Genomic DNA, 13126 nt, shown 5'->3' with positions numbered 1-13126 from the left:
CCATCTACTCCTCAGAGAGGGTAAAACTTCCTGTGGGGAGTTAACAAAGTCTAGCACATTGCTTTGAGGAAGAACCAAGGCCCTCCCTACTATATGTGCACTGAACAAGGTATCCCTCCAAACAGAGTGGATTCCAAAAAGCCAGTAAATCCTGGTCTCACTGCCAGTGCCTTAACCATACAACTCTCACCCACACTCAGAGGCCTGGTTTGGTCCTATGCTGGTTCCCTCACTGTCAGACCAGAGTTGGTGGCTCCCATTAGCTCAGGGAAGCTGTTTCAGTGGGTGTCCCCATCATAGTCTTGACCTCTTTGCTCATATTCTCACCTCTCCCACACTTTGACTGGACTTTGCAAGTCAAAAAAGGTTTTCTTGTAGAAGAATTCTAGATATATCTATAGATATAGATATAAAGTGGCCTTCCAAATGATGATTTTACAACCTGTTATGAAATAATTCAGCAAAACTCGTTGATGGTTAAATGAAAAAGTAGTCACAGAACTTCCTGGTGGACTCCAGTTTGCTCTCTTGTAGGTAAAGTAACACAACCAGGTACTGGATGCATTCTTCCTGGTGGACTCCAGTTTGCTCTCTTGTAGTAGATAACACAGCCAGGCACTGGATACATTCTTAGGTGGTACAACTCAAAGTGCATCGCTGGGATGCTATTACCCTGCAGCAACATTTTCATGAATTGACAGTAACAATAGTTATCTTCAGTGCTGCAACTTATGTCCTATGGTAGTGGTAATCAGGAAAACTTCATGATATTAAAATATAGACTTTGAAGTACATATTGCCTTCTGAGCAAGGTTATTGGGTGTTGTATAAATAATAATATAATGAATGGTGAATAAAATATTTCAATTAAATAAACAAGACAATCATTTTGTTGATAAGTCCCTTATAAAAGGGAACCCTGGTTATCAGCCAGCTTCTCAGCAGTCACTCTGTTGTGCAAAGTGGAGCCACAAGCCTATGCTCAAGGAAAGACGACAAGCCAATAATTCAATCTGTCAAAAACAGCCTTTGGTACAGAAATGATATTTTTACACACTTAAGAAATGCTGCCTCAACGCATTCTTGAGGAAGACACACCGTGGGTGTCAGAACTATGGGCCTTTATTAAGTCTGATTATCTTTGTAGATTAAATGTCAAGTTATTTGCTGTGTTGGTATGAATGAGAATGGACCACATATGTTCATCTGTTTGAATACTTGGTCCCCAGTTGGTGAAACTGCTTGGAAAATATTAGCAGGTATGGCCTTGTTGGAGGAGGTATATCGCTGGGAGAGTGATTTGAGGTTTCAAAAGCCAATACTGTTTTCAGTTAGCTCTCTCTCTTCTCCTTTTCTTCTTCCTGTCTCCCCATCCTGTCTCCTGTCTTTCCTCCCTCCCCCAAGTGTGTGTGTGTGTGTGTGTGTGTGTCCGCCCTGCTTCCCATGGACCAACCTCTGAAACTCTAAGCAAACCTCCAATAAACTCTTCCTTTGAATTTCCTTGGTCATGATGCCTCATCACAGCAATGAAAACTGAGACATTTGCAAAGGTGGGGTCAAATGAGAATTACACAGAAATGTGCTTTTATAAGGTAGACAAGGATCAGCTACAAGAATGGATGGGCAGCATGAAGCTAATCATAACACTGGGCTATGTAGCAGGATTCTTACTGTGGAGGAGAGGAGATACAGGTGTGATACAGCTGTAGCTGTCAGGGAGACTGCTGTTTATGGTTGAGAACGCTTAGGCCTCAGGGTGACAGAGATGGACTGTGGTCTTCGTGAGAGGAGCCCAGCAAAAGGTCCCAAAGTAAAATAGGGTCATGACTTCAGAAGGGATTATGAAGCCTCTCCAGCCTCCCGTTTCTGTATCCAGTCTCTCTGACACATACATTTTCCTGCCACCATTGCCCGAGATGATGCACCCAAAAAAGCCCATCAACACCCATGCCATGCTGCTTAGACCCAAACCGGAGCTATTTAAGCCTCCTTTCTCTACCGACAGGAAATGAACTAACACGAACAGTTCCTGTATTACTTACAAATATTGGTGCGCTATAAGAGTGTGTAATCTGGGGCTTTGTTTTGTCAAATGTAAGTATCTTTGTTTCATTTTATAATAAAAGTTAAAAATAAAAAGAAGAATATTTAACTTTACCGACTTTTTTAATGTTGAACACATACATTAGATAAATCTTAAGTGTGCATAACCTTTACTGGATACATCTTCTTGTAGAGAGGAGGTATCCCAAACCAGCCAGTTTCTACATCATATTTATAGGCCAGGACTGAGTAAAGACTGTATGTCTTTGCCCATTCATGGGTGTCCCTTCCTCTAATTAAAGAACCTAACACCATTTCCACAATTTATATCAAGATGACAAGTTCCTTCCACACCCAGGCCACATGGCCCTGCCCTTGTAGTCCCCATGCATGACGGACCATTACTGCTTTCTTTGTCACTGGATTGTAATCTGTTAGACTTATGTCTCTCCTGTAGATGAACCAGGGACCAAGTATGGCTCTGTTCTTCTTCCTAATACGCAGTGTAATTGCAGCAGATACTGAATGCATAAACAGCCAAAAAAAAAAAAATAGCAGAAAAGCTCACAAGACACACTGAAGTAGTTTGTAGTCCCACTAGGGGCAGAACGTCGAGAGTGAATCAATAAAAAATGTTGGTTCTGCTTTGTTTTTATAGTCTTAGTCCAACATGTGGAAATGGGGGATGTCCTACAGTCAGAACAAAGGGCATGCTAGTGTATAAACCAACACATGGAAGCAGACTGGTTTGTGTAATCCACCCACCCCTCCTCTCAAAAAGGAAGCCATTTAGTGACCGTTGTGAGCAAATTTTACAAGGCTTATATAATACAAATGTGTTCAATGCCTACAAAATTGGGCCTAAAAATGCTATTGCGTTTGTTCCCATTTGTAATTTTCAACTTTTATTGAAATGAAACAAACACACAGAAATTTTCACAGAAATCAATGGATTAAAGAACTTTATAGCTGTGTATTTCTGACAAATGCAGAACTTACTGAAGCTACATGGTGTAGTGAAGACAAAGCAGTGAGCCACTGTGAGACTATAGTTGACAAACTCTGTCCTCTGTAAAGATTAAAGGGAGATCTTTTACTAATGGAAGTTGAGTACTCTTGGTAGAAGGAGTTGAGCTGAAGGAACAATGATTTGTCATAACCGAGACACTTACCTTAAATACATATAAAAATTCCAAGACAGATAACATGCAAAGGTTACATTAAGATGCATTTGTAGAAGCAACCACATTATGACTTTCCCATATATCCTGCCAAGCAGTTCCATGCAGGAATGTCAGTGTATAATTTACAAATATCGCATCTTCCTGTATGGTTACCTCCACTGGCTGCTCACTTCCCTTTAGAATAGGAATAACGTTAAGTTGGGATAGTGATCTCCCGCTAGTGACACTCCTTTGGAAGGCCGTAAAACCTTTCAGGGGAGGATCTTTGCTGAAATAAATATTTCTGTGAATAATTAAATGTATTTCATACCCTACAAATGTTTGAGATTTAAATTAGAATGTATGCTAAAACATCATTTTGAGTGACACAAGAATAGTAATTTAAGGCCACCAGTAACTTCAATTATACGTGTTTTCCTGAGATAATTCCCTTCCCCACTTTGCTGTGTTACTGCCCTGGGAGTTTATTTTCTGTGATCTTGGATTTGTCAATTGTCCTGCTCCTACGTGAGCTTGCCCCAGTGCTTCATTTAGTTTGACGAGTCTAGACTTTCCTTCACCTCTTCACCTTCCTTACCGCTTCTTTTTCTCCCTGCTTTGTCTCCTTGAAGTTTCCTCATAGACAGGAGACTGCTCACAGGGCAGTCAGCTCTCCCAATCCATTCGCCCCCATTTTGAAGTTGGGTCCGCACATAAACACAGTTCTAGGCCCTTCCCTGTCCTCTTTTACTTAGTAAATTCACACTGACTATGCTCCTGCAGATGTTCTTCCTTACTTCAGGGAAATATGTGCCTGGCTAAAACTATAAACATGTATTAGCTCTTGGCATCACCCCTATTTTAGTCTCAATTTTATTGTAAAGTGTGGCACTGTAGCCACTTTTCACTCCATTAGGGATTCCTTTTCTTCCCCACTGCTCGGCCATGTGATGTTTGGTGAATAGTGAGCTAGCCATGCTGTCACTCAGTCGTCTGCAATCCACTGGAGATCCCCAGTCTGACTGAGAATGCAGTGGACATGCTCTTTGAGGAAACCGTAAGCGCAGCCTTCTCAGGAACAGATTAAAGTGGTGTGCTGGCTACTTTTATGCCAACTTGACCAAGTTGAGTCATTTTGGAAGAGGAGACCTTAATTAAGAAAATGCCCCAAGAATAAGCCTGTGCTTTATTTTCTTAAATGCTTTTTGATACAGAAAGGTTCAGATCACTGTGGGCTAGTAGTCAGGTATGTAAGAAAACAAATGACCAAGCTATGAGGAGCTAGCCAGTAAGCATCACTCCCCCCATGGCCTCTGCTTCAGTTCCTGCCTCCAGGTCCCTGCCTTGGCTTCCCAAGACGATGGACTATAAGCTATACATTGGAATAAACAAAACAAAACAAAGTAAAACTGGTTTTCCCCGTAGTGCTTTGGGTCATGGTGTTTGATCACGGCAGTAGAAACTCTAACTAAGACAAGTGGGATATGGCGACGTACCAACATCTCTTTGAATAAATCAGACTGCCATAGTCCAATAAAACTTCCTGCAGTTGGGGAATTTGCCCACATCTTCATTGTCAGTTCGGCAGCCACTGACTATATCTAGCTAATAATCACTTGAATGAATTTATAAAACTAAAAAAAGTTTTATTTTATTTTAATTAATTCAAGTTTAAATTTATAGGGCCACACACAGCAGATCTAGGCAATATAAAACATGAACACTACACACCATAGCCAAGGAAATGGAAATTAAAAGGGACAATCAAGAAATATAATGGGAAGGAGGTAAACTGCCTTCAATGAGGGAAAAGAGATGTTTCAATCATTCAGAGTTAGTGTGCTCAGGACAATGGGGAGAAAGTGGCACCATGAAATGAAAAGGTTGCTAGGTGATTCTGAAATTTGAGGATGCTAACAGGTTGAGTTTCCAGTGGTCAGGAGACTCCCAAATAGAAACAACTAGAATTCTCAGACTGCACGAAGTGGAGGTGAGTCACAGCAAGAAAAATGAACTGGTTTCCTTTGACACGGTCTTGAGAGAGCCCCCTCTGCTCTTATGTACCCCCTTTCCAAAACTGCCTCGTCCTCCCCCACATGGAGAGACCCTGAAATATGGCACAATAATGAGGGTGCAGAGAAATGACCATTTCACCTACTGGGTGTTTAATGTGAAATTAGTTCCTGCCAGCCTCAGTAGTGCAGAGGAGATTGAGGAAGAATTGGTTTTGTTTTAGCAAAAAAAAACAAAACAAAACAAAAAACCAAGATCCCATGCTATTTGTCATACATGGAGAACCATTTCATCTATGAATATCTACATACTTAGGAAGCTTAACTAATTTGAAAACCTCAAAGAAAGAGACATGAAATAAGGAACTCAGATCCTGGTGTTCTATCTCTGTTATTTTAGAATTAGGCTTGGCATTTTCCTATTCCATTAATCCACAAGTGTAGCCCCACACAGCGGCCAGGAGGTATTTATCTTTCTACTGTCGATTTCTCTCAAGGCATCGCAGTTATGAGAGAGAGGGAACATACAGAATCGCACCCTTGGACTTTCCTGGTGTCTTTTTACTTTATTTATAATGGAAATCCATCCCTATCCTTGTAGTACGGGAAGCATTCTCTGATAAACCAGCCTGCACCATTCCTTGGAAAATGGTAAATCTTGGCATAATGCCCACTTTAGGCTGAAACTCAAATTTCATTGGAGCAGACTGTCTTCTTTATAAAAAAAATTTCCAAAACAAACATCCATGAATCTGGGATACACATGCATTGAAAGGGGACAGGTAAGGCACTTTAACGGGCACCCTACTGTGTAATCTTTTCATCTTAATTCAGAATTCCTTAGAGATACAAACTGCCTTATGAAAAAATACAAATCCTTCCAATTATTTATATGTCAGGTACGTTTTTAGCTTAGTCAAAACAGGTATGCAATAATGTATCCTGGCATTTCTTTTCATCTGTTGTGACCCCGAGGTAGGTGCTGCTTTTCTGTCCTGTGCTTCTTTCTAACTGTTTTATTTTGTTGCTTCTTTCTCTTGCCCAATTTCTTCTCCATTCTCCTGAGATTAAAAAAAAAAAAAAAAAAAAAAAAAAAAAACTGTCCTCTCTCAAGAAGAAACAAAATACTTTGAAAGACCATGCCTTCTAATGATTTCGACAAAGGGTTTGATGTCTGGAAAATGAAAATAGTTGCTATATACAGAAATAACTGTATTTGTTTGAAGAGAAGTTGCTGGGGACTTCAGGATCTGTTTATACCTGGTCCAGGGCTTCTTCTGTCTGTGTCTCCAGGCAAACATAGACCTTTCACAGCTAGCCATAGCCTCTTACCGTCTCTGAGTTATGTATGGATTTCAATTTTGTCCCCATCCTTCCTGAACATCTTGTCTTACTCTCGCATCCCATATATCCTACATCTTCTTTTCTCAAGGGTGAAAGGTAAAAGGTCCTCAGAACACCATCCACATCACGGGTGTCGAACAGGACATCTGAGTGAGCTTCCCATCTTAGTGCATTAGTCTAATGCCATCTGGATTCGTTCTTACAGTTCAGGTGGGTATAGAACCCACCTAAATACATGTTCTGCTCCATCCCCAGTCTCTACATACTATCACTGGCTACCAGTAACTTTCTGAGCTAGCACTTAAAGCTTCAGGGCTATGGAGTTCTGCCAGTAATGAAGTTTAATTTACTTATATGTGCCAATTCATCTCTGTCACAAGCCTATTAATTTCTTCATTATTTTACTCTGTCCCTAGCCCTTGCACAATGAGGCACAATGATCCCCATTTGTGTAACAAGAAACAAAGATGGAGTCTCTTATAAATTACCTTCAGTTCTGCTGCTTTTAGTGACCAGACAGTCCCTGTATTTCATTTTCATATTTAAATCAATGTTTTCAAACTCTTCTTCAGAAGAATACACTGAAACTCTGGAATGCTAAAGAGTGATGTCATAACAAAAGTGTAGGATTCTGATGGGCTCTTTCCCACGCAGCCTTGTCCCAAGAAAGACTTTCACCGCACCTCTTCCAAGGCAAACGGTTGCCATAAGCACAGCTCCTTTATAGGGAGGGACTGCTGTCAGCCCCTCGTCAGTCACAGATGTCTCCGTATACCTATAGCATCACGCCCCTCGTCAGTCAGAGAGGTGTCAGGGTACCTATAGCATCGCACTCCTTGTCAGTCAGAGAGGTGTTAGGATACCTATAACATGGCGCCCCTCATCAGTCAGAGAGGTGTCAGGGTACCTATAGCATGGCACCTCTCATCAGTCAGAGAGGTGTCAGGGTACCTATAGCATGGCACCCCTCATCAGTTGGAGCGGTGTCAGGGTACTTATAGCATTGCTATCAAAGTGAAGACTGAAAAATAGAGGTCATGGATTTAAAATTAATCCTCTTATGCTTTTGACATTTATGCGTGGCGTGATCTTGAAGACACAGGAAGGTGACAGCTAAGGGGTTAGCAAGAGTTAACAGAGATCTGGGAGACTGTTTCGTTGTATTAGCATCTGAAAGTCATACTTGCCTGTGCCACCTCTCTCTTCTCTATTTTTCAGGATTGGAGGCAAACACCAGGAGCTAAGGGAAAAGCAGGCAGGAGGTCTTGTCGATTATGCCTCTGGAACCACTGGGCCAGTGCATGACATGGATGATGATGAAATGGACCCCAATTATGCCAGAGTGAACCACTTTCGGGAGCCCTGCACATCAGCAAATGTCTTTAGATCTCCGTCTCCCCCTCGAGCTGGACCACTTGCTTACCCTCGGGATGGACGTCCGCTGTCTCCAGACAGAGACCACTTAGAGGGTCTCTATGCCAAGGTCAACAAGCCATATCATCCTCCAGCCCTGGCTGACAGGTAATGCTATGAAAGATGGTTACAGTTTTAACTCAGTAAGTCTCAAATCATCCCTACCACTGAAGCAAATAGAAGCATATCCTTCAATCTATTAAAACTAAAATGACATGGTGCCCTAGACGAGTGTTTCACTTTGACCTACCATTAAGGTATCAGTCATCAAAAATAAAGCAATAACTAGCTATAAGGTGGCATGAATGAATGGTAGCAGCAGAGTCATGGTATAACAGGGAACAATCCTTGCAGGAATACAATGGCAGAGAACTAATGGTGAAGACTTGGAAGGCATATTGTCTTTTGTCCTGAGAGCCCTATTGTAAGACACTTATTCAAGAAGATGGCATGAAACATGGAGGTGAGGAGTCAGACAAGGGAAAATGGCTTCCAAGTAGGCATAATTGGAGTGGGATTATAGATAGCTACCATAGTGCAGGAGACTTTGAAAAATAAGATTGGGATTTTCTAATCGAGGAAAACTAAACTGCCTGGCGGATGTAGAAAATGAGATAATCTTGGTCCTAGGAGTTTGATGAAGCAGCGAAAGATAGGATGTGACCTGTAGACTAAGGAGCAAGGGAAAGAGGATATTGAGAACATCTGTCTGGAGCAAGTAAGGAGCATGATGATTCCAACTGCACCTCTTGCCCTAAGAAGAATGTTCTGTCAGGGAAAGGATGTTCTAAAAGAGCTTCGGTCTGTATGCATTGTCATGTGATCTTGGAGTCCCTCAGACCAGGAATGAGTTATAGACCTTGCTCTAATTTGACTGCTGCTGTTTGAAATCTGTAGGGAGAAAATGAAGAGGATGGTGCAAGAAGCGCTCATGCTAGATGAAAGAAAAAGACTCATTTTCCAGATCTCCTAGGGTTCTGACGACCACCGGGACCCTAGCAGAAGCCAGCTTTGTGTGATAGCATGACATATCGCGTATGTTTACCGTTTACACATTTCCCCAGCTGGGTAATATTATGCACTTTCAATTAGGTTGGGGAGAGGAAGGGAAATCATGGCATTTTATGCAGACTGTAAAGTGTAGCTTCGCAAGACTGATTACCTTTCAGAACCTTTCCAATAACCAAGTGGGAAGTGAGGAGCAATTTTTAATCCTTACTGTCAAGCTTCCAGGTTGATGATATTAAAGAAAGATGGTCAAGTTTTTCGTTAAGACAAAATGAAAATATAAATTCCTATGACTGTGTGATGTGGCCATCATAAGCAAATTGCTAATTCCAAGGATTGATTAAGAGTTGGCCTCTTTCTCTCCAGTCTTCTCATAGGGTTGAATTTTATCATGTAAATAATAATGCTATACTAGAGTCTATTTGAGGATAAAGCATAGTCAATCTTCCTTTGCCCAGTCAGAAGGGCTTCGTAGCAATCCTCTTTGCATATATACGATAGAACAGCAACACATGAAGACTGTATTCCCCAGACCTTCCCAAGCTGGTGTGCTCCAGTGCTAGTTACTTGGGAGTAAATGTGGGGCATTCTAAAAGAAGAGATTACACCAAACCCACAAGCAGAATTAACCCTCAGAAATAGATTTTTCTTTTTGTGTAGTCTTTTTTTCAATGATGTGTTAATATGCACTGTTGACATCCAAGAAAGCTATACAGCCAGAACGCATCATACCCAGAATGTTTGTCACTAAAGTTTATTTTAACCATATTTTGCTAAGACGCTGTATTGTTCAGATTCCTTTATCTGTGACAAAAATCTATGAGACAAACAACCCAAAAGCAGAAATCTTTGTTTATATGTGGTTTTCTAGGTCTCAGTATGTGCCATGGCCACTCAGCCAAGCTGTTTCTGGGCTCCACATCATGACGTGAGAAATGTTAGGGGGCAAAGCTACTCTTCTAGTGACAGCAGGAAGCAGAGAGGACCAGGCCCTTCAAAGTCCTGCCCTTCATAGTGGTTAATATTGCTGTGAACTAGACGGGGTCTAGAATCTGGTCGTATCTGTGAGGGAGTCTCTATATTGGGCTAACTGAGGTAAAGACCCATGCTAGAGTAGGCATCAGCAAGTATTTCATGAGTCAGAATCCCATACTAAATCAAAAGGGAGGGGCAAGCCAAACAATAGGGTTTATCTGGCTTCCTGATAATGTGATCAACTGTTTTGGTTTCTGTTCTCATAATTTCTCCATCATGATAGGCTGACTGCACCCTCAAACTGTTAACTAGAATAAACTTTCCCCCACTGAAGTTGCTTCTTCCCAGATATTTGCTCACAGTGAGGGGAAGAATAACAAATGTCCCCCCAGACCCTTACTTCCTCAAACCTGGCTCCACTTCTGAGTATCTATGATCTTATCAGCAGATCAACCCACTGACAAAGTTGCCATCTCTCTGTGACCTCAGCCATAAACACTGTTGCACTGGAACTGAACCTATGAACTGAATCCATAGGGGACGTTTTTTAGTTCTAAACTATAACACACATGTGGATACGCTGTTGCCCATGTGGCAGACCAGGAAAGAAAACTCATTGCATAATGTTAAAGACAGCAACTATAAAACACTGCTAGAAAATGGTTTCTTTACTGCCAAGCCAAGGCTCTGTGTGAGTAACGGAGTCTTCACTTTGGCTCTGGCCTCTTCGTGTCAATGAGCGCTCCAAATCTGCCTTCTACAGAGCCTGAGGTAGCTGTTAAACTTTTGGATAGCAGATCAAAAAGTAACTCTTTTTACCCAGAATTGTCTTGATTCTGCTCTTATCTTTAATTGTATTTAAACACTGCTCTGTTCCTTTCTCTTGAAGTTTTAAAGCAAGCAATTTTGCCTTGATGCATAACAAGCACTACATAATGGTAGTTATTATCATCATGATTACTATTATGACCACTTATACTGTCCGATCGCAATGAAATTCTGGGCCTACATACATATAAGACAGTTGTCTGAGCAATGTCTCCAAGAAGATACCTTATTTTCTGAGTTCTAAACCTTCCTTATTTTAAAGTAAAGGATATATCACTTTTTGACCCATCTGTTCAATCATTCTTCATTCAATAAGTGTTCATTTGTCACTTACTATGTCCTAGATACTGTAGAAAATTCCAGGGAAGATGGGAAGATGATCCTGACATATCAATGAGGACTAGAGGAGGTCCTCTTATATCCAGTGGAAATGGAGAGTTGTAATAGCCTGTAGTTAAAAATGAAAGCTTTTCTTTTTTGTTTGGCCTATATGCAAAAGACATCCTGAAGCAAGGGATGGTTGAGCTGGCTTTGAGCGGGGGAGATTCTCAAGCATTAACAATAAGATAACTGTTTTCCATTACAAAGTAGTCAAATGTGAACAAGGATCGAGTTGCTAGAAAGAGCATGCATTTAAAGAAGTCCAGAAACACCCAGGACACAGCTTGTAGGGAAGAAGGAAAGTGAAGGGAACGAGTCTGCACAGCACATTGAAGTCACGTGTCCATCAATAGGTCACATGTTGATGGTTCTTGGTTGATAGTAGCTGCCTAGAAGTCTGTAGGTAGAGCATCTCACAGCTGTCTAACTCGGACTCCAGAAATCTGGGTGGCAGTGTACAGTGGAGACTGATGTTTGTACCAATCCTGTGACCACTGTCATAACTGTGTCCACTGAGGTCAAGAGAATGAAACCTACAAAGAGAATGTGGCCACTAAAAGGCCATTGGTTAACTTAGAGAGGGCAGTGTCAGAAGCTTAGTAGAAGGCCAGGAAACTTGCAGTGAGACTTGATGAGGAGGTGGGGATGGAGTGTGATCCTAACAGTAATGAGAAAGCAGAGTGGTGGGCAAGAAAGGGTATCTCTGAAGTCACATCTAACACGGTGCTTCAAAGAGAGCTAACAAAGTCACCTCGCGGTAATGCTGCAGAAAACGGGGCTCAGGGAATGGGAGTAACTGGCCCAAGATTAGGACTTAATTCTTTACTGCTCTGTGTTCTTTTCCCTCACCCACCCTGTCACTCAGGCACGCCTTCTCCCTTCCTAGTGCAGTGTGCAGATAAAGTGGCTCAGTTTCAGGTTCTTAACATGTTAAAGGTATGTTAAACCATGACTTCTGGAATGGGGCTGATCTCTGTCTGGTTCTCTTCTGGATTACAATTGCATGGACTTCAGTAAGATGACTTTCCCAAGATGCCATGTCTCATCCTCGTGCAAGCAATGCAACAAATACTTGTGGAGCATGTATCAAGTTCCAGGACTGACCATCGGTCCTGAGTTCAAGGGAGACTGAGGGAAAATGGTACATCCCCCTTACAGAGGGTTGCTGTACGTTAAAAGATATGTAGATCTTAACAAAGACAGTGGTCCGCATGTGGTAGTTACCACAGCTGGGCTGTTGGACTAGTAAATGGGAACGAACAAGGGAAAGTCAAAGTGACAGGAAGTGTGGTATGGAAGAACAGGGCTTCTTCAGCTCCACTCACAACTCTTTGACACCCAAGATTTTTATGCGACCCCTAAGTATATAAGTAATAAAATACATATACAAGTTAAACACCCACTGATAATATATTATAAATATGTTTATTTTAAGATGGTTTTTTGTATAATTTTACCCGGCATTAAAAATGAAAGCAGATTTGCATGCTAATGAGATGCATGCTCATTTATTTTATATAAAAAATTCAATCATGACTGAATATTTGATGCTATAGGACATAAACCATCTTCGGCGTTTTTCAGAATTGATCAATACTTTGATTTTATAATTGCCAATGCTAAGAACACCACTTCACATAAATAGAACAAAATGACAGAAGTTGTGCTTAGGGCCCCTGTTGGAAATTCTGTCCTCATCATAGGCCAGAATTCATATAACTATTGTTCTCTGTGAAATCCAAGCCAACAACTCTAACATCAATCTTTCAAATCAAGCATTCTAACAAAATACAGTTGAAAGACACATGAAATTGATATTTACTTGCTGAGAACTGGTGGTAGGAAAACATTAAAAGTCTGAGTTTTCCATAGTCATGTAGGTAGAGTAAAAATATTGCAGCCCTTAACATACAGCGGTCTGAAATCTGAGCCAAGATATAGTGTTCAAAGCTGTTTATG

The 13126-nt window shown here is 41.2% G+C and overlaps 1 protein-coding gene across 1 annotated transcript in view; it reads left to right on the top strand.

Annotated features, from left to right (window-relative positions):
- Positions 1 to 13126, top strand: part of Pard3b (par-3 family cell polarity regulator beta) — a 1010698-nt gene that overhangs the window by 831444 nt on the left and 166128 nt on the right. Inside the window, exon 20 of the mRNA XM_057761958.1 lies at positions 7781 to 8083. Coding sequence (XP_057617941.1) covers positions 7781 to 8083 — 303 coding nt within the window. The remainder of the gene's footprint in view (positions 1 to 7780; positions 8084 to 13126) is intronic.

This window comes from Chionomys nivalis, chromosome 2 (genome assembly GCF_950005125.1).
Source record: "Chionomys nivalis chromosome 2, mChiNiv1.1, whole genome shotgun sequence".
Taxonomy (NCBI): domain Eukaryota; kingdom Metazoa; phylum Chordata; class Mammalia; order Rodentia; family Cricetidae; genus Chionomys; species Chionomys nivalis.
The sequence above is the reverse complement of the archived record's forward strand: the minus strand, read 5'-3'. Positions and strand labels throughout refer to the sequence as shown.